General features: G+C 35.8%; 1 protein-coding gene across 1 annotated transcript in view; it reads left to right on the top strand.

The window, feature by feature from the left end:
- Positions 1-27,077, top strand: part of SRPK1 (SRSF protein kinase 1) — a 91,759-nt gene that overhangs the window by 46,347 nt on the left and 18,335 nt on the right. The window contains 10 exon segments of the mRNA XM_023624823.2: positions 10,611-10,729; positions 11,682-11,790; positions 12,716-12,803; positions 13,908-13,995; positions 21,375-21,481; positions 22,363-22,528; positions 23,849-23,874; positions 24,512-24,725; positions 25,108-25,527; positions 25,891-25,991. Of these exon segments, the coding sequence (XP_023480591.2) occupies positions 10,611-10,729; positions 11,682-11,790; positions 12,716-12,803; positions 13,908-13,995; positions 21,375-21,481; positions 22,363-22,528; positions 23,849-23,874; positions 24,512-24,725; positions 25,108-25,527; positions 25,891-25,991 (1,438 nt within the window).

Below are 27,077 nucleotides of genomic sequence, written 5' to 3'. Positions count from 1 at the left end.
TGCAGTTTTATCTTGTTCTTTCATTTGGAACATATTTCTTTGTTTCTTCATTTTGCTAGATTCTTTGATTGATTGGAAACAACCACCTCTCCCACTCTTGAAGATGTGGCCTCATGTAGGAGATGAACCTTGTCATCAGCCCTGCCCCAACTCTTTGTCATCTCTCAAACCTTTTTGCTTGTCCAAGCAGCCTGTTATATTTTTAATGATTCCCAGAAGTTGAGGATGTGCTAAGACCTGTCAGTGTTCCTAAGGGGAGGATCTCAGCACCTAGAGTCAGGCTATTCTAGAAGCCAGACCCTCAGTTAGCAGCTTTTAAAAGTGTGCAAATAGATATAGTCCTGTAGGACTGCAAGCCTGAGCCCCTTGGCCAGGTGATCTGGTGGTGTCCCCTGGGCAGCAGTCACAAAAATCAGGGCTCCAGACAAGTATATAAGCTCTTTCCTGGTAGATATTGGCAAGCTAGAGCTGGGCAGAAAGAGCACCAAGATGGCATCCACAGCCTGCATCCCTTGAGAGAAGCTCCAAGGTCTGCTAGATGTGTGCCACACTTGGAGCCTGCAGGCCAAAGGCCCAGGACAAGCCAAGAGGCCTCCTTCACAAAACGTCTAAGGAGTGTGCCTCAAGTCTACAGTCTGCACAGTGCCCTGGGGGTGACAGCCTGCTGAGAACCATCTCTCTGATTGCTACAGTTCCGCATGACCCAGGAATGCAAGATCCCCTGGGCACCAAAGCCTTGCAATCAAGGGGTGTCCCCTGGGCAGCAGCTGCAAAACCCAGGGTGCCAGATGTAAAAACCAGGGCTCCAGCCACATGTAAAGATCCCCTCTAGGAGACACTGGCTCTCTGGAACCAGGACAGAGGAAGTGTGAAGAATCACCCACCCTACAAGGTCTCTGGAAAGGATTACGGTCAGCCCCCAGGTGCATGTTTAATTAGGTTGACTTTTACAGTAGAGAATCAGCCATCATATTTGTTATTTTGACTGTTAGCCCTGTAATTATATTACATATCCTTTTTGATTGGCTTTTTGTTGTTTCCTGGCATTTTAATTCCCCGCCCTGTGTTATCTTCTTTTATCATTAAGTGTGCAATAGCATTATGTCTAAAAAGAAATGTACATATCTTAATTAAAAAGTACTTTATTGCTAAAAAATGCTGACCATCATCTGAGTCTTCAGCTGGTCAGAATCTTTTTGGTGGTGGAGGGTCTTGTAAAAAACTCACTATCTGTAAAGCACAATAAAGCAAAACATGATAAAACAAGGTATGCCTGTGAATACACTTCTGTAATCCATCGTCTTAAAGTTTTTGTTTCTAGCTTTTTGCTGTAAATAAATGCTGTGATGACCATCACTATATCTAAGTCTTTGAATATAGCTTAATTTTTTCCCACAGTTTTAAAAAACTTTTTGACCTTAAAATAATTGCAGATACATAGGAAGCTGCAAAGATAGTATGGTGGGGGAGGGAGGCCAGTGTCCTTCATCCAGTTTCCCCAGTGGTTGCTTCTTATGTAACTGTGTCAAAACTAGGAAATTAACATTGGTATAAAGTGTGTGCATGTGTGTGTGTATTTGTCTTAATTTTTAGGACAAATATTTAGAAGTGAAATAGTTCAAAATTATCATGATTATTGCCTAATTATGTATATGTATATGTCTTAGTTAGAATGCTGCTTGTTATAAGTAACCAAAATCAAACTCACACAGGCTATATCCAGGGGAGTTCATAGGTAGGAAGCTGTCTATGATTCTAGACTTTGAATGTGTCTCTGTGGCTTGTCACTTTAATGTTATACCTTAGCTTTCCATGAAGGTACCTTTCATTATATGGATATGCCATAAATTACTTAACAGCTACTATTGATTACAAGTTATATTCCTTTATTTTACACTAGCAATAAAGTGATGGCCATCTTTTTTTTTCTTTTTTGCTATAATATTTGTTTATTTCCTGCTTAATTAAAAGACCTAGGAATCTAGATATTTTGTGACATCATAGCATCATGCCAAGGAACTGTTAGGAATTTCCTCATGGTGTTTTGAGGTTTTTTTTTTTCTATGTTGATTTTTTTCTTCCAAATTATAGTAAAATACACATGACAAAATTTACCATCTTAGCCATTTTAAACTGTATAGTTCAGTGATATTAAATACATTCACATTTTTGTGCAGCCGTTGCCACCGTCTATCACCATAGCTCTTTTCATCTTAAAGAACTGAAACTCTATACTCATTAAACATTTTGAGTCCTTGTTTCAATTCTTTTAGGTATATATCCAGAAGAAGAATTGCTGGATTAGATGGTAATTCTATTTTTAATTTTTTGAGGACCCACTATACTGTTTTCCATAGCAACTGCACCAGTTTTACATTCTCACCAACAGTGCACAGGGGTTCCAATTTTTCCACATCTTTGCCAACATGGTTATTTTAAACATGTGTATGTACTTTTAGAATGCATTAATAACAGCTAATATTTATCGAACACTACCTGTGTACTAAGCATTATGCTAATAACATTAAATGTCCAATTTTCACAGCAGCTACTATTGTGTTCATTTTGTAGATGAGTCATTTGTGAGGCTTGGGATCTTAAGCGACTCCCATCTGTTGGTGGTAGCACAGGGGTTCGTATTCAAGCAGTCACCCTCCAGAAGCTGTGCTCTTAACTATTTCATGGTCGTCCCCCTCCCAGAAGGAGACTTACTAAATCAAAGGATATGTATATTTTAAACTTTAAATGGCCAGATTACCTTTCAAAAAGGCTTCACCAGTTTTAATCCCACCAACAGCATAAAAAAATGCCCACCCACTCCCTCTAAATCTTTCTCAAACATGTGAAATTAAACTTTTAAATTTCTGCCAAGTCAGTGGGCAAAAACATTATCTTTGTTTTAATTTCTGTTTCCCTGTTTTTGTATTGACTTTGAGATCTTTTCATGTGTTTATACACCACGTGAATCTTGTTGAATTGAGCTGTTATTAGTTTGAGTAATGCTGGAGTGCTATAGTAGTTTCCTATAGCTACTATAACAAATTACCACAAATGTAGTAACTGAAAACAACACAAAGTTATTGTTTTACAATTCTGGAGGTTAGAAGTCTAAAGTGGGTCAGCAGGGCGGTGTTCTTTCTGGAGGCTCTAGGGCAGAATACATTTCCTTGTCTTTTCCAGCTTCTAGAGACCACCTGTATTCCTTGGCTCATGGACCCTTCCTCACATTGTCATCACATCTCCTCTCACTCTGACCTTCCTGCCTCCCTCTTAGAAGGACCCTTTTCCCAAATAGCTGGTTTTCCTGGTGATTATAATAAACAGTTCTTTTTCTCTTTTTGAAGTGCCATATTTATTCAATACTGAATTCACATGTTTACTTGAGACTGTGGCTAGATTTTATTCTAATCCAATACCAGTGCTACAGAGTTTTAGTTACTATAGGTGTTTATTATATCTTGCTGTCTAGAGGCCAAGTTCTCAATCATTTCTCTCTTGAAAAATCTTTGGCTGTTTTTGCTAATTTCCTTTTCCAAGATTTTACTGGTCAAGTTCTACAAAATATCCTGTTGATTTCAATTGAGATTGCTTTGAATTTATAGATTACTTTTTGGAAAACTGAAAGGTTTACAGTTTTGATTCTTCTCATCTAGAAAGTTTGTTTGTTAAGGCATCATATACCCTTCAGACGTATGTGTTTCTTATATTCCTAGTTTTTAAAGATATTTTTATTGCTATTGTAAATTTTTCTTTTTATCCATTACTGGATATTGATTATTGCTGGTATGTAGAAACACTGTTGCTGTTGTCATTTGCATGGTAATTTGTAGCCTCCTTGCCTAAAATCCTTTATTGGTTGTACTGATTTTTCAGTTGTTTTTCTTGAATTTTCTAGGCAAATAGCCATTTGTATTGATGACAGTTCTGATTCTTTTTCTTGCCTTAAATTATTATCTAAGACTGCTAGTATGACTTTGAAAGTAGCCATAAAACTGTGTTATTGTAATGAAGATCTCCTGTCTTTTGTGGGAATGCTTGTATAATGTTTCTATGGGTTTCTAGTAGTTATTTTTAATTAAGCTAAGTTTCTCTCCATTTTATTCCTAGTTTACCAAGGGTTTCAATCTCAAATGCATCTTGAATTTTGTTAGATGCCTTCGTAATTTTTATATGGTTTTTCTTCTGTATATATATTAAATAACGTTAATAGATTTCCTGAGTTTGAATTATCCCTTTATGTCTGCTTGTGAATATTGCAATATTCAATAGTCATACATGGAGTTCGTTGGTGAGACTGACCAGTAGTTTTCTATTTGTTGTGTGTGTGTGTGTGTGTGTGTGTGCATGCTTATATATGTGTGTGTTATTCTTCTCTGCTTTGGATGTCAGGGTTGTGCTAGTGATCTCAAATTAGCTGGAAAGCTTTTCCAACTCTTAGGATGCACTGGAACAGTTTATAAAAAGAGAACTACTCAATTAACCCTTCTTTGAAAATATAGTGGTACTTGACCTTAAAACTGTCTGGACTTGTTCCATTTTTTAGGGGTGGATTTTCAATATTTAATCTCCATGACTGTTATATCCTTTTGGGGTCTTTTAAATTTATTTTGCCAGAGGCTGGTCTATTTTATTAATCTTTTTCAAATAATTAAATTTTGATTTGGAGTTTTAAAACTTTTATTCCTTCTACTTTTATTTCTAGTTCTTTATTTGTTCACTCAATAACAACTTTTCTTGTCTTTTAGTTGATATATTCATGGTTATAAATTTTTCTCTTGTAAAACAGCATATCACAGATTTTAACATGTATTGTGCTCATTGCTAAATACTTTGAAATTTTAAATTTCATTTCCTCTTTAAATCAAGATCTGCTAGGATATTTTCATTTTATGCTATAGTATGCCCAATTTGGGGATCTTTTCTTGGATATGTTTGGAAAGAATGGATATAAAGTTACACATACACATATATCAATTTAGATCAAACTTGTTTATTCACATTCTCTATGTACACTTTTCATTTATTTGAACTGTTTGTTCTCCATAAAACATAGAAGCAAGTTAACTATAGAAAATTTTTGTGTAGGTACAGATTTTTTTCATGAATTAAAACATGCAGTTGAATCTCTCTCTCCCTGCTACACACACACACACACACACTCTTGCCGTTTGCATTTTGTGATAATGGCTTGATTGACCTCAGAGAGGCAATAGAAAGTCACTTTTTGTGATAACTTGATGGATAAGGTCAGTAAGATTCCCAAGTGTAGGATATGTTTTAGCAAAATCTCAACAAGCTAGCCATGAATTGGAGTCATACTTGAACCTGAGGGCAATCATAGCCAATATTTTTTTAAATAAAATATTTAAAATATAGAAGAAAATGATCAAAAAAAAGTGATAAAATGATGGCTCCTATCCAGCTTAAGAAATAAAATCTCATTACCATACAGCTGATACCCGTATGTACTCCTTTAATCATAACCCTACATTATAGTTCTCCTGTAGAATTAATTTATCTTGGGGGCTGGCCTGGTGGCGCAGCAGTTAAGCATGCTTGTTCCGCTTTGGCGGCCCGGGGTTTGCTGGTTTGGATCCCGGGTGCGGGCATGACACCGCTTGGCATGCCGTGCTGTGGCCGGCATCCCACATATAAAGTAGAGGAAGATGGGCATGGATGTTAGCTCAGGGCCAGTCTTCCTCAGCAAAAAGAGGAGGATTGGCAGCAGTTAGCTCAGGGCTAATCTTCAAAAAAAAAAAATAATAATTATCCTGTATTTCTTTTGTAGTTGTTTCATTTTCTTCTCAACTTTTTTATTGAGATATAACTGACATATAATATTGTGTAAGTTTAAGATGTGCAGGATAGTGATTTATACTAGTTACAGTTCTGTATTTCTTTATATTTTAACTATATATTGGCCATGTTTTTTGTTTTTTAAATTTGATTGAAGTAATATACTGTATGTATTCTTCAGCTTGGTATTTTAATTCCATCTTATGTTTGTACAATTCATTCATGCCGATGCATGTAGCTCATTCATTTTTGCTGTCGGCTATACTGTTTCATTGTATCAGAATACCATCTTATCCATTCTCCTCTAGATGGACATTTAGTTTCCTGCTTTTGGTTATTACAAACAGTGCTGCTGTGAACATGATTCACTTGCTTCTTCTAGGGCATTCATAGCAGCATGATTGATAATAGCCAAAAAGCGTGAGCAACCCAGATGTCCATCAGCTGGTGAATGTGGATAAATAAAATGTGATATATCCATATAATGGAATATTATTCAACCGTAAAAAGGAATGAAGTACTGATACAACCTATAGCATGGATCAACCTTGAAAACATTATGCTAAAGGAAAGAAGTCAGTCACAAAAGACCACATATTGTGTGGCTCCATTTGGATGAAATGTCCAGAATAGGCAAATTCATAGAGACAGAAAGTAGATTAGTGGTTTCCAGAGTCTGGGGGAAGAGTGTAATGGTGAGTGACTACTAATGGGTTTGGGTTTTTGGGGAAAGTGATGAAAATGTTCTAAATTTGTTGATTGTAGTGAGATTGTACAACTCTGTAAATATACTAAAACCACTGAATTATACACTTTAGAATGGTGAACTTATGCCATGTGAATTATATCTCACTACAGAAGTTACAAATAATTTATAGGACAGTGTTTTTCAAACCCAACCCACTAGTAGGTTATAAACAAATTTAGAGGCTCAGTAATAGACTTTGGAAAAAAAAAAATGAGACAGTGCAGAGCTCATATAGCTAATTTGAATATATAAATTTATGACATATTTAAGTGAAAGCTCTTAAGTAACATATTCCTTATGATGATTATGAATATATAATATTGCCCACAAAAGACTTAGTAAATTTTTGTTTGGTACTTAGGTTTTACTATTTATTTGGTTGATTAGTGATTGGGGTGAAGGATGGTTAGGAATGAGGATTATACCAGAAATGGAATCAGAGTTGAAAGGATCCTTGGAAATAAGGGAAAACTCTTAGACTAGTTTGGCTTTTATTATCTCTCTGTTCACACTCCAGGGTTTCTGTGTCAAGTTTAGCTTGGAAATATAAGAAGAGCAAAACTGTCGAGCTTTTCCGCTGCTTCTGCCTTATCCTCAGACTTTTGCCTTGGCTCCATTCTGTACCCTAGCCAAGTATATTCCTATTTCTAATATTACTGGTGTTTTGATCAGGTTATAAATTATTTGACTTCTTTGAAAGCATACTGCTATTAAAATTTGATCTGTCCATTTCAGTTTATATTAAAGATTTTGTAGATATACTGTGTTAAATTTGATATGCTTTGAGAGTTTTAAAGTGCTGGCATAATTTTTTTCTTCTGCACATGAATAGCAAATAATTGAAACATATGAAATAAATATGAAGAGTCTAAAAGCAGAGACTGAAACTGTTTTAGAACTCTCCTTTTATGTTCAAGGAAGAATAGTTTTTAGTTCCTCATGTTAATAAGCTGAAATTTCTTTCTGTAGCATCTCTTCAAATTTTTTATACTGTTTTCTTTTAACATCCGTCAATCAAAATTGCAGTGATTCTGAATTCTTTAAACATGTCATCATCTTATCATCCTCAGTATCTAATGGTAACTGTCTCTCTGTCCTCAAAATTTCTCTTTTCATTTTTGGTTTTTGTCTTTTTCTGACAGAGGCGTTTTTACAGTTGTCTGATGATCCTTGATGGACATCGAGTGTTAAAAGTATGGCATTAATAAAACATGGGCAGTTTGAGAAAGCCAAGACAGTGTAAAGATCAGAAGGAAACTTAAAATTATAAATCGTATCCTTAAGATAAAAGAAGACAGTACATCATTGAGAAACAATGCGGGAGTCTGTAAAAAAGTAATGTTCAAGAGCAAAAAAAGGGGGCCAGCTCCGTGGCCGAGTGGTTAAGTTCATGCACTCCGCTGTGGCGGCCCAGGGTTGGGATCCTGGGCGCGGACATGGCACTGCTCGTCAGCCCACATTGAGGCGCCGTCCCACATCCCACAACTAGAAGGACCTGCAACTAATTGGCAACAGTTGTTAGCCCAGGTGCCAATCTTTGAAAAAAAAAAAGCAAAAAAAAGTAGGGAATTAAGAATAAGAAAGAAATTTAAAAGACAACACAAGTAGGAAGATAAATTAAAAAAAAAAAACTAAAGCGATAGAAAACAAGAGGAAATATAAGAAAATTAATGAAGGTGGTGGGCCAGAAGGTCCAGTATCTGAAAAAAAAATAGTTTCAGAGAGAGTAGACAAAATGAAGGGGATTCAATTTTCAGTGAAATACTACAGGAAATTTTCTCAGAACTGAATTTATCTCCAGTTTGCAAGTACAAAGAAAGTACTCAGGGAGATGTATTTTTTAAAAGCCATTCAGGAAATTTCAGAACATGAGGATTAAAGGGAAGATTTTACAAAACAGAAAAAACCTCCACCTCCCAAGGAGCAAAACAAGCCCTATTTCAAGACTCAGAAATCAGAAGGCATTGGTTGGACTTGTCAGCAGCCCCACTGAAGGCTAGAAGGCAGCAGAGCAACGAAAATGAAGGAGCAGATGAAGCGAGGGCAAGACGGGCACTGGGCAGACAGGCCAACACAGAGGGGGACAGCTGAGCCCTGAAGACAGTCTGTATATTTAAAATTAATCTTAAATATAAACTAAGTGTATTTTTTAAATGCAATTTAAAAGTTAAAGAGTAGGATTCTTTTCTTTAGGTAATCTATTTCCCCATTGATTTAGAGTAAGAAGAGGTTTTCTTCTGTACCATGTCAGAGTGGGGACTTGTGTTTCACAACTTGCAATTTATAATTCAGTCTTGAATCCTTTAACTGTGAATGATACTTAATAATGTTCAGTTTTATGACCAAACACAACTCTTCAAAAATAGATTTGCTTCCAAAAATGTTTCAAATCTTTAAAAAATAAATTTTTTTAACATTGCTACTCCCGTGATATTTGTGGACTGCTAATGTTTCAGCATTTTTATGCCTGGTTTTCACTACCTATATTTTGCTGCTTTTCAGAAATTTCACAATTGTAGTTCTTCTTACAATCAAATTATAATTTTAATTGTAAAAGGCAACAGGTCTGACATCAGAGAATTTGTTTTAGAAATCCATCTTAATCTTAAATTTGGGGATATTCATTCAGACTCATTATTTCCATTTAGGAAAGTGAGCCCAAGTAGTTCCTTACTAAATAAGTAAGACATGTCTTTCAGAGTTGTTTTCACTAAGAATGAACACATTTAATCATGCAGTTTTATAGCTACTTTTGTATTCCCTGCGGGACAAAAAAGTGCTAAGAATTGAGGCAGGTTGTAATGGCCACCGAAAAATCTAAATCTGAATCATTAGTCTGTGTTTGCGTAGGTATTTCTTTGTCTCAACAACCATGTAACTGGTTTGCTATTAAAATTTTTCTGTTAATTCGAATCTCTTGGGAAAATAATCCGATGAAACAGGTTGATGAAAAGATAAATGAAATATTGAAAAATGGGATTAAAATTCCTTTTCCTACAACTGCTGAAAGGAATGCTGTGTACCATGCTTCTTTGGTTGAAGTCTCATGAAGCAGGCAGCTAATGAGTGTCAGAGCCTGAATGCAAATCCAGGCCTTTCCGCCTCCTGAACTTCTGAGTGCACAAAAATTTCGATAGAACTAATTGATGGCATGTGGAGAAAAGAATCAATAAAAAACTTTTCATGCATTATAAAGATGAGATATCATTTTAACTCACATAAGCTAAGTTTTCTGAACTTGGTAATACTTAAATACTGGAAGCCCATTATGTGGCTGGAGATGTAACTCAGTACAACCCTTTTAGAAGAGTCATACTACATGATAATCCTAAAAACTTCATGGCCACAGAGTGGAAGGAAATAATCCAAAATGTTAACTTGTTCAGAGTGGAGGTGTTTTCAAACAGCATGAGTATTTTCCAAATTTTCTACATTTAACATATTATTTTTATAAATAGGGAGAATGTTTCTATCCTTACCTGGTAGTTTAACTTTAGAGAAATAATTCTAAATACAGAATAAAGATTATCCAAAAATACTCAACGGTTTTATTAGTAGTAGTGAAAAATTAGAAACAAGTTAAATGTCCAGCTGAGCAGAATGTGCCAAAGTAAAAGGTAGTACTTCTCAGGGAGACATGTAACATTGAAGAGATTACACAGGGATGAGGAAAAAGTTTGCAATATACTGAGAAAGGCAGGATACAAATTTATTTATATAGTATATGATTACAGATATATATTTTTATGAAAATACTGGAAGAAATTCTAATAGTTTTATCAGCAATTATGTTTGGATATTGAGATTGAAGTAATTTTTTTCCCTTTGTACTTTATATATTTTCCAGATTTTATTTAGGCATGTACTGACTTTTTAAAAAGTAGTATTTTCCTAACGAGGTAAAATGATAGCTAATTTTTTCTTAAGCTGCTAATAGATAATACTCTGTTTATATTATCTGTTAAGTATGTGTGTTGGGGGGGGGGAACATTTTGATAGTGACATTTTCTTAAAGTCCTATTTTCTTCTGTCCATATGAAATGAACATGTTTGTATTGTTTCTTAGATCTGAAACTCAGCACCGAGGTTCCGCACCCCACTCTGAGAGTGATCTACCAGAGCAGGAAGAGGAGATTCTGGGATCTGATGATGATGAGCAGGAAGATCCCAATGATTATTGTAAAGGTAAGGCTTTCTGTAAGGAAATAGTAAGTGAGCCAAGATTTCACTTAGGAAGTGTACACTTAGCAAGTGTAAACAGTTTTGATGTATTCTGCTTATTGCATTCTTTTCTCCAAGTATAGGAAGTAGTATTTCCTCTTAATTTGACTTAATTTATTAAAGCTTTGTTTTATTCAATCTGATTTTACCCTTTTTTCTTCTTAAAAACGATAGTGCATATTTACCTTAGAAAATTTCAGAAATATATTAAACAAAAAGAAAATAAAAGCCATCTGTAATGCTATCACCCAGGAGTAAGCCATGATGAGATTTGGTATGTAGACTTTTGAAAACTGCCTTTTCGTTACTTTTTTCTCATAGTTATGCTTGCCAAGATAAATTAAACTGGAATTATAGATACTTAAAGATGCTCTTCTTATTCTCAACAGGCAAAGATAGGTGTTAAAATACCTTGAATTCCTGCCACTGTTGGCAGCCTTTTCAGGCCTTCCTGGTTTTTGTTTCATTTTGTTGTGTTTTAGAGAAGCAAATGCTCTGTTTTCTTTTTTTTTAAGTTAAACAAATGGAATTCATTAATCTTCTTCCTAAAAAACATCCTGAGACTGCAGCTATAAGCAGATTTAGATGTTTACATCTATTGGATTATTGAAAAGGGCAAGACTATTGTGATACATAACCTTAATTTTGTTTCAGCATGACATTTTTAAGTAACTATTGGTTCTGTAAAACATCACTTGTTCACTCTGTATCATTAATCCTATTCTCTAAGATTTTTTTTTGTAACATGAGTTCAATAATGCTATGTAGCTGACTTGACTTAGTTTTCTTCTGTTGAATCAATTGTATAGAGATACCATTTTTATTTGATAGAAGGTTTATAGATGTTGAAAAATGGGATGTGAGATACCTTTTCTTACTACTTAAATGACTGTTTCCCTCCTGTTGTTTCTTCTAGGTGGTTATCATCTTGTGAAAATTGGAGATCTGTTCAATGGGAGATATCATGTTATCCGAAAGTTGGGCTGGGGACACTTTTCAACAGTGTGGTTATCATGGGACATCCAGTAAGTTTTAGTGCGCCTGCAAAAGAATTAGTTAAGTGGTGCCTAAATGTTTTTTCTGATTTTCCAGAGATTATCTGGCCTTTAGTCTAGCTCCAGACTGATTTCTTGATCAGAATTTTGTTGTTGATAATGTTTATGTTTTCGGGCAAATGACTTTCCTCTGGTGAAGAAGCACCTTAGAGAAAAAGATTGGTTAAATTAGTGTTAGTAAGGTGCTCAAACTCCCAAATTGAAAGCATTACAAGAAAGTATGGTGTTAAATTCATAGTTTTTCTCACTGGAGTAGGGTTAAATTTTTAGATGATGTCTTAGACCAACCTATGTGAGATTATTTTCTTATATTTTGTTTTGATAACAGATTTGCTCAGCCATACAGTCTAAAAGTTTTCTCTACATAAAAATCCTAGGCAATTAACATTGACTGTTTACCTAAAAGTGTACAGTCTGTCTTTGGTGGGATTGTATTTGCTGTCTATGAACTTTATTTTGTATCAGTTTGTTTTCACCCAAGTATTTCTTTTGGCTTCTTAGGAAAGTATTATAGCTTTTAGCGTTTTAGCTTTTGCCATACAGATATACAGGATACTTCTGATTTGGTGGAGAGTTTTCCCCCTTATTTGTCCCCATTCATGGTTTTACTTGGATTCGGGAAGATATTCAGAAGGTAGATTTTTAACTTAGAGAAAATGTTTGGTGACTGACATTACCTGATAACAGATTTTCTTCTTTCTGTAAATTAAACCTGGCCAGTTAGTGCCATTAATAGGTACAAGTGATCCCAAGGAAGTAGCCTATGTTTGAGTATAGGGAAATAGGAAATCAATATTTGTACTTCTGTCACTGTTTCCCAGTCATAGCTAAATCTTAGCTTCCTATAAAGTAAAGCTAGGACATTTAGTCTTAATTGCCTGTGTTTGTTTCTTAGGGGGAAGAAATTTGTGGCAATGAAAGTAGTTAAAAGTGCTGAACATTATACTGAAACAGCACTAGATGAAATCCGGTTGCTGAAATCAGTGAGTATTAGATCATATGTCTGAACTGCAAAGCATTATAAATCAATAAAATTTTGTTGAATTAAGACATAGCAAGTGTAGACTCCTTAGCATGGCTTATATTTACTATAAAGTTCCAACATCCTTAAAGAGGTAGAAGACAAAGACAGTATTTACACATTCTGTGCATGTGGTAGGGAACTTGTGGGATATGCTGTGATGCGAATTCTCCCTGCATACACACTGAAAAAAACTTGCAAATAATCAAAAATGTTTATTGAGCATGTTTTATGTACCAGATAGCACAAAGAATGGGGTTTTTTTCCTGCTATGCTTAAAGGGAAAGTTGTATGAATAAATAATATAACATCTATTTTATGTTTTAAAATGTTATTAAAATATATAATTAAAAAATAAACACTGTATTTATTCATTCCATTTATACCTGGAAACTAGGTAGATTTTATCAAAAACTTGTTTTCAGGTTTTTATAAATTAGAAAGATGTCAGTGTAGTAAAAATTGCTTAAACAGAGTTAGAAAACTGAGCTTTTAAGACCAGCTCTATCCCAATATATCCTCTAACTCATCGTTTTATTTCTTCTGAGCCTTAGATTTTTCATCTGTGAAGTGAATATGTTAGACCAGGAGGGCTCTAAGGCAGTACTCTTTCAAAGTGCCAGTCTGTGACAAGATAAGGAGCTCGTGCCCAAAAGTAAATCAATGCACCGCTTCCTCCACTGAGAAAGTTTTTCTATGAAAAAAAATGTCAGCTGAATAAACAATGTGGTTAGTGCTGTAGTTGATTTGCATCCTGCAAAAGTTCCTTAGTCCCTCATGGCCTGGTAACCAGCAGTTAATTTGGGAGTCACAGTTTGAGTAGCAAAAATGGTCAAATTAGAACAATGGTCTTTGTTGGTTGTATTTCCTTTTGTAAGCTGCTTATTTAAGTTCTTTGCCTCTTTGAGCTATTAAAATTTTAGTATGTTTTTCTCACGGATCTGTATGGGCTCTTTCTTGGAGTGATTAATCCTTTGTTATATTTGCTGCAGGTATTCCCTCCTCCAATCTTTGACTTATCTCTATGCTTTCCCTTTTGCTAAATACTGTCTCTTCCCCACTATAGGTTCGCAATTCTGACCCTAATGATCCAAATAGAGAAATGGTTGTTCAACTACTAGATGACTTTAAAATATCAGGAGTTAATGGAACACGTATCCTTTTAAGAGTCTGTTCAACAGTAAATCATGAAATAACTTTATCCCAAAAAGCGAACCAGACTGGTGCAGATAGCATTGGTCTCTTTTCTCAAGGCAGACTATAATCAAGTTACTTTCTTTTATTGTAAACTTGTGAACACAGATGTGAATCATGTCTCTCTTGGTATGTTGTGATTTTTCAGGATATTCTTTTCGGCTTTTTCTCCTTTTCGGGCAACTTAAACCAAAATCAGTGGGAAACTTTTTTAGAAGATAGCCTTGTATTACTAAGTAAAGGTTTTATGATTTTTATCAGTTAGCCCAGAAATTTTAATGGAAGTAATTTTTCATGATAAATACTGGGTAAACAAGAATTTAATGCCTTTTAGTATCTACCAGGCCTCAACATTGAAGAAGCTGTGCGTGTGAGTTATGCTTAGAATCTAAGAAGGTATGATTGTTCACATCCTATCGTAATGAAAAAACTGACTTGTTTTATGTTTTTATGTAGAATTTTAGAATTGGAAGGAACTTTAGCTGATTTTTTTGGTAAGTTAATATCAGAGTGACATGCAGTAAGCTAATTGAAAGGTTGTTGCAACAACTATGCTTATAAAGGCCTATCAGATTTTTCAGAGAAAAAGATGAAGTAGAATCTCACTCAGATTGGAGAGTCTAAAACTGCCCATCCATAAACTCTGTAAAAATGTGTAAGGAGAGACACTTCCTGTGTCATTCTGCTTTCCCTGCATGTTTAGCTTCTCTTAACGCGCATTCTTAATTGCCAGCGATGGTCTTTTTCTAAGGAGGCAGGCTGCATATGGCTCTGTAGTATCATGTGGACTGTGGTTAGGGATTTGAACAGAGAAGCAAGAAGAGAGGATGCGAAAGAGAGAACAGGTGGTAACATGCAAAGAGTTTATCTATCATTCTGAAGTTAGTTGTGAGTTATTTCCTTAGAGAAGTACAAATCACATATCCCCAAGCTCTAAGGAAAACTGCTGCAGGAATCATCCCATTTTCAAACAGCATCTTGTGTCTATTGTGGTCACTTTGTACATGGCTTACTGTGTGTGTATCTGCATGTGTTTTCAAAGTAGTAAGAAAAAGGCTGACCAAGAAATAAAAACATACACAAGATGTCATGATGTCCATTAGATTCTGTTTGCCTGTTATTTAATCTTTTAATGTTTGTCATTGTGCCACATTTCTTTACTAATTTGGGAAGGTTACAAATAAAACTATGGAAATATTCTAAATAGTCTCCTCAGTAATGCTGAATACCTTTATTTGACCCTAAGCAAGAAGACTTTTTTTTTTTTAGCTATTGAACTATCTTAGTAGATTTGAATTTCAAGTTCCAAGGTACTTTCCAAACATTAACCAGGTGGTTTCTCTGTAGTTTCTAGCCACTGAGTCCCTATTTCATTCATTTCTCCCTTTGTCCTTAGCCATTTCTTTCTGCCCTTCCTCCTGCTTGTCTCCCAGCTCCCTTGGCTACTGCATTATTTGCTGTTACTAAAGATTGAAAAGGATAAAACTCAGAGCGCTGAGTTAAGGGTTAATGGTTATATTACTCTCCTGCCCCTCGTCTCTTTTCACAACACAGGCATACCTGCATGGAGTTGTTTATCTGTATTTTTCTTTCTGTCTTAGCATACTGCTTTTTGTCTGGGGCGCTGTCCTTTCTCGTGTTGAAATATAAAGGACCCTGAACTAGAAAGTTAGTTGTTCTGTAGACGTGAATATAAATGGTTCATTGTAGTTCCATGTGTGGTGAGCAGAGAGGGGTGATTCAGAAGGGACAGCTGGTCTTTTTATAGTATTGATGTTAGCCATTAAGTGTCAGTGGCCACCTATGTGACCTGTTATGTCTTTAGGATACTTTTCTTTTCTTTTTTTTCTTTTTTTTTTTTTAAAGATTTTATTTTTTTCCTTTTTCTCCCCAAAGCCCCCCGGTACATAGTTGTATATTCTTCGTTGTGGGTCCTTCTAGTTGTGGCATGTGGGATGCTGCCTCAGCGTGGTTTGATGAGCAGTGCCATGTCCGCGCCCAGGATTCGAACCAACGAAACACTGGGTCGCTGGCAGCGGAGCGCGCGGACTAAACCACTCGGCCACGGGGCCAGCCCCTAGGATACTTTTCTAGTATGTATTTTTTCCTCTTTTGCTTGCTCCTCTTAGAATGCACTCTAAATACGGCTCTTACTTAGTTTTTAGCCCCTTGTTATTTTCTTTACACCGTCTGTCCAAGAAATTTTTTTTCCTGTATCCTTTGACATTTTATCCAATTCTTTTTGTTTTTTAAGCTACTAACTGCTTGGTTATTTTTATATTACTGCTTATAAATTAAAACATTGCTGTCAAATTATAATGCTTCTCTCAAGAAATAAAAGTTAAGATTGAAGCTAGGAACATAAGAGAATAACTTAAAAATTCAGTTTTCTATTTTTTTTTTAAGCAATCTGCATTTTAAAAAATCCTATTTTGGTATATTTTCTTATATGCATATAATAGTTTAATGAATCACCACAGATCCATTACCCCTTTCAGGAGTTATTACCTCATAGCCAATCTTGTTTTATCTATACCTCCTGATAATTTTGTGGTCAATCTTAGATGTATTATTTCATCTGTAAGTATTTTAAAGTGTGTCTCCAAAAGACCAAGGACTCTTAAAATATAACCTCAACACAGTTATTATACCTTGAAAAGTTGGAGCCAATTTCTGAGTTACTCAGTATCTAGTCAGTATTTCAGTCTCTCCAAATGTCTCATACTTTTTTTCTTTTAGTGTTTTTTTTTGTTTGTTTGTTTGTTTTTTATTGAGTCAGGATCCACATAAGGTCTTTGACAGTTTCTCTTTTATTTGGCACATCAAGATGTTCCAGGCTCATCTTGTACATTTCCTGGGCTGAACTTGGAATCAGCCATTTCTCCAAGAAGCCCTAATTCCTTTTAGTGGGAAATGGAGAACAGAATCTAAGCACTATGAGTACACTTTGCTACTGGGTTGGTTTATTGCCATTACTTTCATGATTTGTTGATCCATTGCAGAGCAGATCACCTTCATTTCCTTGCTCCCCTCTCTTTTTTTGGGTGACTTGAAGTTGTCCCTGCAGCTGACTCTTGTGGATGAATGGGGTGGTTTGTTTGTTTGGATTGTTTTTTTTCTCTGTGTGTTTTATTTTGGATAGTTTCTACTGCTGTACCTTCAAGTTCACTAATCTTTTTATTCTGCAGTGCCTAATCTGCCATTTATCCCATCCAGAGTATTTTTCATCTCTCACATTGCATTCTTCATCTCAGAAGTTCAATTTCAGTCTCTTTTTTTTTAGTATATTCTGTCTCTCTACTTTTCAACATGTGGAATACAGCTATAACTATTTAATTTCCTTGTCTACTAATTCTGCCATCTGTGTCAATTCTGGATCAGTTTTGAATGATTCTAATTTTCAGATACATTTTCCTGTATCTTTGCTGCCTGGCAATTTTTGATTGAGACATTGTGGTTTTTACCTTGGCTGGGTATTTTATGTTTTTATAAATCTTCTTGAGCTTTGTTCTGGGATGCAGTTATGTTACTTGGGAAGAGTTTGATCCTTTTCAGATTTTACTTTTTTACTTTATGATTTGTTAGATGGATCCAGAGCAGTGTTCAGTCTAGGGCTAATCGCTTCCTCTACTGAGACGAGACTTCGTGAATATCTACCCAGTGCCAGGCCCATGACTATAAATTTTTCTAGTCTTTTTTTTTTTAATTGAGATATAATTGACATATACCATTGTATTAGTTTTGGGTGGGCAACATAATGATTTGATATATGTTTACATTGCAAAATGATTACCACAGTAAATTTAGTTAACATTCATCACTACCCATAGTTAAAATTTTTTTCTTGTGATGAGAACTTTTGAGATCTTCTCTCTTAGCAACTTTCAAATATACAACATAGTATTGTTAATTCTAGTCACCATGCTGTATACTGTATCCCCAGGACTTATTCATCTTATCACTGGAAGTTTGTACCTTTTGATTCACCCATTTCCCGCACCCCCCACCACTGGCAGCCACCAATCTATTCTCTGTATCTATGAGTTTGTGGGGATTTTTTTCCCCCAGATTCCACATATAAATGATATACAGTATTTGTCTTTCTCTCTCTGACTTATTTCACTTAGCATATTAATGCCCTCAAGATATATCCATATTGTCGCAAATGGCAAGGTTTCCTTCTTTTTTTATGACTGAGTAATATTCCATTATATATATATATACACACTCCACATCTTTATCCATTCATCCATTAACAGACACTTAGGTTGTTTCCATGTCTTGGCTGTTGTGAATAGTGCTGCAGTGAACATGGGGTTGCAGGTATCTTTTGGAGTTAGTGATTTCATTTCCTTCAGATAAATATGCTGAAGTGGAATTGCTGAATCATATGGTAGTTCTATTTTTAGTCTTTTGAGGAACCTTCATCCTGTTTTCCATAGTGGCTGCACCAATTTACATTCCCACCAACAGTACACAAGGATTCCCTTTTCTCCACATCCTCTCCAACATTTGTTGTTTCTTGTCTCTTTGATGAGAGCCCTTCTAAGAGATGTGAGGTGATATCTCATTGTGGTTTTAATTTGCATTTCCCTGATGATTAGAGATGTTGAGCACCTTTTCATGTACCTGTTGGCCATCTGTATGTCTTCTTTGGAAAAATGTCAGTTCAGATCTGCTGCTCATTTTTTAATTGGATTGCTTTTTTTCTATTGAGATGTACACGTTCTTTATATATTTTGAGTATTAACTCCTTATCAGATGGTTTGCAAAAATTTTCTCCCATTCTGTAGGTTACCTTTTCATTTTCTTGATGATTTCCTTTGCTGTGCAGAAGATTTTTAGTTTGATGTAGTCCCACTTGTTCTTTTTCTTTTGTTACCATTGCTTTTAGTGTCAAATCCAAAAAATCATTGCCAAAACCAATGTCAAGGAGCTTACCATCTATGTTTTCTTTTAGAGGTTTTAAGGTTTCAGATCTTACATTCAAGTTATTAGTCCATTCTGAGTTGATGTTTTGGATATAGTGTAAGATAGTGGTCCAGTTTCTTTCTTTTGCTTGTGGCTCTTCAGTTTTTCCAACACCATTTGTTGAAGAGACCGTCCTTTCTCCATTGTGTATTCTTGGTTTCTTTGTCATAAATTAATTGACCATATATGTGTGGGTTTATTTCTGGCCCATGACTATGACTTAATTTTTTTAATCTTTTTGATGAGAACATTTAAAGACATTGAGGAGGCTGTGAGAACACCAGGTACTGTTCCCTCTAATCTTTTCAGATGCTATATCCCCCTCAGCTGCTGGTGATTTCCTCATATACTATGCTGATTGATACTTTACTGACTACTTGAGGGGGTCCCTCTGCAGATCTCTAGGGTGCTTTTTGTCTGCAGCTTCCTCCTCTCTGGTACCTTGTTCTATGAATTATAGCTGCCTTGATCTCCCAAGACTCTCACCTCTGTCTGTTTAACTCAGGAGTCTGCCTGGAAAGCCTCAAGGCAGTAAGATGGCGCAATTGTAGGGTTCAGCTCACTTGTTTCCCTTCGCTCAGGAATCACTGCCTTCATTGCCTGATGTCCAGGGTCTTTACATCTGTTGTTTTGTGTATTTTGTCTGCTTTTACTGTCGTTTCAATCAAGAGGGTAAATCCAGCCCCTGTTACTCCATCTTAGGTAAAGTAGAAGTTCCTAGCTGTATGTTTTAACTCTAAGAAATTACCACCCAATTTTCCAAAGTGGTTGTAGGGGTTTACACTTGTCCTAGCATAATGTGAGAGTTCTGATTGCTCCACATCCTCACTTATGTTTGGTCACATTAATCTTTCTATTTTAGTCATGTTAGTGAGTTTGAAATGGTATCTTCTAGTGTTGATTCATGTCTCTTTACTTTAATCTTCTTTAGCTTAGAACAATTCCTTTCATAGCGGTGACATTTTTTTTTTTTTTTTTAAGAATCTGGGCCAGTTGTTTTGTCCCTTAATTTAGATTTGTCTGATTGTTTCCTCACGATTAAATTCAGTTAATCATTTTTGTCAAGTTTGCTACATGGATGATGTTTTGTTCTTCTCACTGTATTGCTTCAGAGGGCACATGACATGAATTTGTGCTTATCATTGGTAGTGATGTCTTCTAGATTTCCCTGTTTTAAAGTACATGTTTCTTTTTATACTTAATAAGCAGTCTGTGGGGTGATATTGTGACAGCATGACCATTCTTTTTCCCAACAGTCTTTCGCTCAGTGGTTTTAGTATTCATTGATTCTTACCTGAATCTGTTATTCCTGTAGTGATTGCAAAATGGTGATTTTCTATTTCTGTCATACTTAGTATGTTTATTACTTGACTTTCTTTCTGGAGAAGACATTTCCCTCCCCTCAGCACACACTTATTTTAGTATCCGTTCGGACTCATTCTATTTTTACTTTATAAGTTAATTCATAACTTCACTCTTTAAAGTGTTCTCAGCTTTGGCCGATGGCATCTTCTTCAGGCTAGTTCCTTTTTCCTCCTGACGTGTTCCCTTACTGTTGGCACAGCAAGGTGTTCCAGGTTCGCCCTGGATTTGGCTAGTTCTTCAAGGAGCCCAGGTTTTCTTGTAGTGGAGAATCTTATTTAAAACAAAAGCCTTAGTACTAGCTCATTGTTACATATGTGCGTCTTGACTTTCCAATTTGTATAGAAGCTTCTAGAAGTGGATGATACCAACATTTTACTACTAAAATGGCTGCAGTGCCCCACACACTACTAGGCTCAAAGAGTATTTTAATCCTGCTGTGTGGTGTGATTGGGATGTTCGTACATAAGGAGACCACGTGGTGGCACTAGAATCAAGGTTAGTTTTATAAACTACAGAGCATGAATCAAGTCAGTTTTCTATTTTTAAAAATGTTGGATTTGCATTTTTCAGGTTAAGTTTTGGTATAGTGCCTTCTATGGTTGAAGTGGAATTATTTTCTTTTGCTTTAAGACTGTGAGAGTAGGATTTGTTACCCCCATGTTACTTGACATCAGGGAAGAGTCTAATCAGCAGCTAAACACTAGTGCTTTCACCAATTGCGTGTACGTGTGTCCCATTTCCTTTTACCACTGTTTGAATATGCATAGTGTTACCAATAAACCAGCCCCCCAGAATTTTCCATTTCTTAGATATTTTCAGTTACTAAAGCATTACTTAACCTTTAGAATTTTAGAATATTGACAGCTAGATATTTTTTTAGTCGAGCTCTATAACTTTTTATGCTGAAAGAATAATACAATAACAACTTCATTGGGGTAGCACACTTCTGGTCTTGTCCCTTTCTTCTCTTGTGGCTCCCTTTTCTTCCTTAATGAACTCCTAGATATCTGCATGGTGTTTGAAGTTTTGGGGCATCATCTGCTCAAGTGGATCATCAAGTCCAATTATCAAGGGCTCCCGCTGCCTTGTGTCAAAAAAATCATTCAGCAAGTATGTATTAGTATGTATCTTAGTATTTTCTATGTGGTGATTTTTTATACTAAGTGTCAGGAGTTTGCTATTTCCAATAGAATTTTTATTTAAAAACTAGGTTTTTCTAATTGATAAAATCGTTTTATTCAGCCCCTAGGGATTATTGTGTTTATTCTGTCTTTAAATGTTTTAGCATTACCATTTTTCCTCAGGTTCATCTCCTATAATAATTATTAGAGGGGAAGCTGTGTGCAGTACCCGATTTCGGAAATTTGGAGCCCTTATCCAAAAGTTCTGGTTGCAAATATTGATGATATATTAATAGATAATTGTTATGTCAAATTGTTACCATCTCTTTATATAACGTTTTCCATGGGCATTTTCATATTCAGTATATGAATAATAACTTTCAATATACAGTAAAGACGCTTACTATCAGGAAAATAATAATACTTCAAAGGGCAAATAATTTGTTTGGATAATGTGTTTTGGTGTAAAGAGCTCCAAACTAGGAAGTGAGAGACCTCAGTTCTTCATCAGCAAGAAAATTTGAATGAAAAGATTTCTAAGTCTCTTTCATCACCTCCATTTCAACACTTAAAGGGCATGTTGACCATTTACTCTCAGTCTTTATAATGTATTTAAAGAATTTCTCCAAATAGAATTAGCTTTGTAAAGCTTGGAAGAAATTTGTATTGTAAATAAACTCTTGCCTTTGTTTATAGTTTATAATTAATCTTTCTGGGGAAGTGTCTTTGTGCTTAAAAAAAAAAGTGTTTTATTCTCTGTAGAAAACTACTATATCGTTTTTATTTTTAAAAATGTTGTATTGTGATTTCTTCCTTTTCCAGAAAGACTTGTATTCTGTTTGCCCAGTCTACCGCTCTGTTCTCATTCAGGTGTTACAGGGTCTGGATTATTTACACACCAAGTGCCGTATCATCCACACCGACATTAAACCAGAAAACATCTTGTTGTCAGTGAACGAGCAGTACATCCGAAGGCTGGCTGCAGAAGCCACAGAATGGCAGCGATCTGGAGCTCCTCCACCTTCCGGATCTGCAGGTATATTTTTAGGGGGGACTTTGCTCTCATCAGAAGTTAAGAAAAATTCCAATTTAACAATAAGATACAGTAAGTACTTACATGTTAGAAATAGTCCCAGCCTTCAAAAGACTTTTTATTCTCAGTATTGCTGCTGTATGGGAAGGAGAAGACTGGAGATTGTGTCTTTTAAGTCCAGATATGTTGTATATTATAAAAGCTGATTTATGTTGCTGTTTTAAAATGTTTTCTCTTGTTATTTGATGGCCATTTTTGATGTGTTTATCTCTTACCATGATCATGCACGCTCACTTATGGATCAGTGTTTTGTGCAGGGGCAAGATAACGTTGCTATTGAGAGCTTGGGTTTAAGCACTAGAGTGGACAGATCTGGTTTGAATCCTGGCTTCCTCATTGGCAGGGTGACCTTGGGCGAGTCACATGACTTCGTTTTCCCTCCTTCAGGAGTTATTGAGATTAAATTTCATTTTAAAGCAGTTAGTAGTGTGCCACACAGTATTAAGTGCTCAATAAATGATGGCTACTATGCCCATGACGACTTTTTTTCCATTTGAGGTACAGATTTTGGTTTTAGTAGTTTAATTATATTTAAGGAACTTTCTTGATCCTCAAGTTGAAATATCAGTTATCATATGCTTCCTTTAAAAAGGAAGACTGAAGAAGAGGGAAATGGGGAGTTGTTCAATGGACATAGAGTTTCATTTTTGCAAGTTCTAGAAATGTTACACAACACTGTGAATATAGTTAACACTACTAACCTGTAACATAAGAATGACTAAGAGGGAAATTTTATATTATATGTTTTTTACCACAATTTTAAAAATTGTGTTAAAAAGGAAGGCTGAAGATTCTACTGCCCACCTAAGCTAAACTAATGTCCATAAGATGCTATGTAACAAGTAGAGCTCTTGATGCCACTCTGTTGTTGACAACTGACAAGTGCCAAGGGAAAAGTTAGAGGTGGGAGTCCTGAGTGGAGATGAGGAATTGTTGCCTGTCATTTTCTGTTTTCAGCAGTACATGGCAATGGGATTTTAGCAGCATTAATAGTGGAACCAGAAATAGGGACCTGGCTCTGCATATATTGATGCTATCTGAAGAAGAATTTAATTTACTTAAACTTGTTTTGTCTGCCAACTTTTGTATGCATTATTCTTTTAAAAAAAAGTAATGTTGCTTCTACCAAAGTTGCTTAAAAACAGTAATTTTCTCTACAATTTAAACTGTAAGACATTCTGGTAGAGTCTCTTACTACATGAGCCTTGGTTTATGTTGCCTGCTGAATGCCAAGATTCTTACTTGGATTTCTTTTCTTTTCAGTCAGTACTGCACCCCAGCCTAAACCAGTAAGTATAAGGCTTTTCTGTATTTGATTCTGATCTATGGGCAATGGGCAGGGTTTCTTCTGTTATGGATGGTCAGTTTGTTTAGAGTTTGAAAAACAAATTAAAAAATGTTTCTGCACTTCTATGATAAACTACCACACGGACAAAGAGAACAGCTTAGTGGTTACCAGAGGGGAAGGGAGGTTGGGGGTGGCAAAAGGGGTGAAGGGGCACATTTATATGGTGGCTCAAAAATAAGAATGTACAACTGAAATTTCACAATGTTATAACCTGTTATGACCTCAAGAAATAAATAAATTCTTCCAGAATAAAAAAAAAAACATTCCCGTACTTCTATAATTTTCTCCAATAAATTTCCATGCATCTTTAGCAAGTGTGTACTGGTGAGAAGTCTATAAATTTGAGTGTCTCTGAGAGTGCACCAGCCACACAGACTGCTCAGAGGACCAAGATTTGTTGTTAATTTTGTTTTTATTTGGCTTCATGAGAGTATTTGAATTTTTTAAGTTAATGAAAAACTTAAATGCTATGTTAGACAGAAATTTAATTAGGAAGTAATTAAAGTTAACTATCATCTCCAACTGGGGGTAATGGATTAGCCACCTGAAGGCTTTATCTGTTTGTAATCTCTGCCCAGGCTGACAAAATGTCAAAGAATAAGAAGAAGAAATTGAAGAAGAAGCAGAAGCGCCAGGCAGAATTACTAGAGAAGCGAATGCAGGAAATTGAGGAAATGGAGAAAGAGTCGGGCCCTGGGCAAAAAAGACCAAACAAGCAAGAAGAATCAGAGAGTCCTGTTGAAAGACCCTTGAAAGAGAACCCACCTAGTAACATGACCCAAGAAAAACTTGGTATAAATAGAGCATCACAAAAATTACTTTATAGCAAACTTTAACATTAATTTATCATTGTTATATAATATAGTGGTTTCATGCATACAGCTCTCCGGGGGTGTCCTTTACAGTAAGAATACATAACTTGTCATAATGTTAGGCAGGTAATATTCAAATGTAATTTCTAACTTTTTTCAGGAAATGCAACATAGACTTCATTTAGCAATTGGGTAAGGATAAGAAGATCTTTGTCCTTCTGTAAATAGGTTTTAGATGTTCAGTCATGTTTTTGTGTCATCCTGTATAAATTCTAGAGAATGTTTTAATCTTGTGGAGAAATGTTTCTGTTCTTTCACTCATACACGTACACATATGTCCCTTTTGTCTGTTTGTTCCTTAGAAGAGTCGAGTACAGTTGACCAGGATCAGACACTTATGGAACGTGGTGTAGAGGGTGGTGCAGCAGAAATTAATTGCAATGGAGTAATTGAAATCGTTAATTATACTGAGAACAGTAATAAAGAAACATTGAGGCTTAAAGAGGATCTACATAATGCTAATGACTGTGATGTCCAAAATTTGAAGCAGGAACCTAGTTTCCTAAGCTCCCCAAATGGAGACAGCAGCACATCTCAAGAAACAGACTCTTGTACACCTGTAACGTCTGAGGTGTCAGATAGCATGATGTGCCAGTCTCCATCAAATGTAGACCAGTCATTCAGTGAACAGCACATCAGCCAACTTCAAGAAAGCATTCGGGCAGAGATACCCTGTGAAGATGAGCAAGAGCGAGAACATAACGGACCACTGGATAACAAAGGTGCCTGTGCAGACGTGCTTCTCCAGTACTCCTTCCCTGCGTGACACAGTCATGAGTTTCTAGACTGGGAGTAGCGTTGTTTTTGTAAATACAGCTTTACAGCATGTTGTCCAGCTGACATTAAATGTGTAAATCTGTAACTCTGAATTTTATTGGTCGTGAGGTGGGTGCATGTAAAGGCTGTTGCTGTGAAGGCTGAGGTTTTAATTCTGAAAACTCAAGATGTTGCTGTACTCTTTTTATCTTAGAAAGTTATTGTAGGTTGCCAACTGGGGGCCTGGGTGTGTTACCTCAGAGAGTATGTTAACCTTTGGGTATTTCTGTGTTCACTGAACAGTCATTGATGTTGCCTGTTGTCTATAGGAAAATCCACTGCTGGACATTTTCTTGTTAATCCCCTTGAGCCAAAAAATGCAGAAAAGCTCCAAGTGAAGATTGCTGATCTTGGAAATGCCTGTTGGGTGGTGAGTTAAACTTGTCTTAGTCTTTGTTTTGAAGTGACTGGGATGAATGAAAATTTGGCCTCGGTTGTGCTAGAAGAAGAAAACAGCTGCAGTTCTCTACCCAGATTGCTAATGAACATTTTAGTGAATATTCTTTCACTTTTTCTTTTAACCTTTTATTATGGAAGAGTTCACATATATTTACAGAAGCAGAAAGAATGGTATAATGAAACAATCCCCCCCACTCCAGGTACCTGTCACCCAGCTTCAGTAATGTCAACTGCTGGCCAATCCTTGTTTATCTATATCCTCGTTCATTTTCATACTGTCAATGACTACGTTCATACTTTCTCCCCTGTTTTCCAAATTGACGTCTAACTTATTAACTGTAACCTTGTAATTAACTTAATATATTTTGGACACTTGTCTTGGTCAACCAGGTTTTTGTCAAGTTCAGTTGGTTGTGCAGTATTCCCTAAAATACTGTGAACTTACACATTTTTGACAGCTCTTTGTGATCAGCATCTTTGCTCCTGAATCTTTGTGTAGTTGTCCTTAGGACATGTCCTAGACATGAAATTGCTAAGTCAAAAGTGGAGTGCTTTTCTTTAAAAGGAGTTTTTGGTGTATGGTGTCATATTATTAATGCTGTTGTTTACCCAGTTAAGAATGGATTTTTTTTGTGTGTTATTTTAATGGACATCTTTTTAAAATCTACAGTAGAATGATTTGCCCATAAAGGACACTATTCAAAGAGCTATATGCTTTGTAAACAGGAATGTTCAAGATTGTTGAGGCAAAAACTGTGAGCTGTTGAAAATCTACTTTAATAGATTTTATGTTTATTTTTATACTTCAAATTCCCTATTCCACATGACATCCTGTACCTAATGGTTCATACCCTAGAAGGGTCTCGCTTCCAATATTGATTCTACAATATTGTGATAACCTTTTAGAAAAAATGAAGTCAGAGCTTAGCACTGACTGATGGGAATATGGGAAAGCTTTTCAAGTAATTAGAATTACTCCACCACACCACCACCTGGTGCTGGCCACCCTATGTTTTCACCTGGATAACTGCAATAGCCTCCTCACTCTCGCCCTTCT

Source organism: Equus caballus, chromosome 20 (assembly GCF_041296265.1).
Source record: "Equus caballus isolate H_3958 breed thoroughbred chromosome 20, TB-T2T, whole genome shotgun sequence".
Classification (NCBI taxonomy): Eukaryota; Metazoa; Chordata; class Mammalia; order Perissodactyla; family Equidae; genus Equus; species Equus caballus.
Note: the sequence above shows the minus strand (reverse complement) of the source record. Positions and strands in the feature narration are given on the sequence as shown.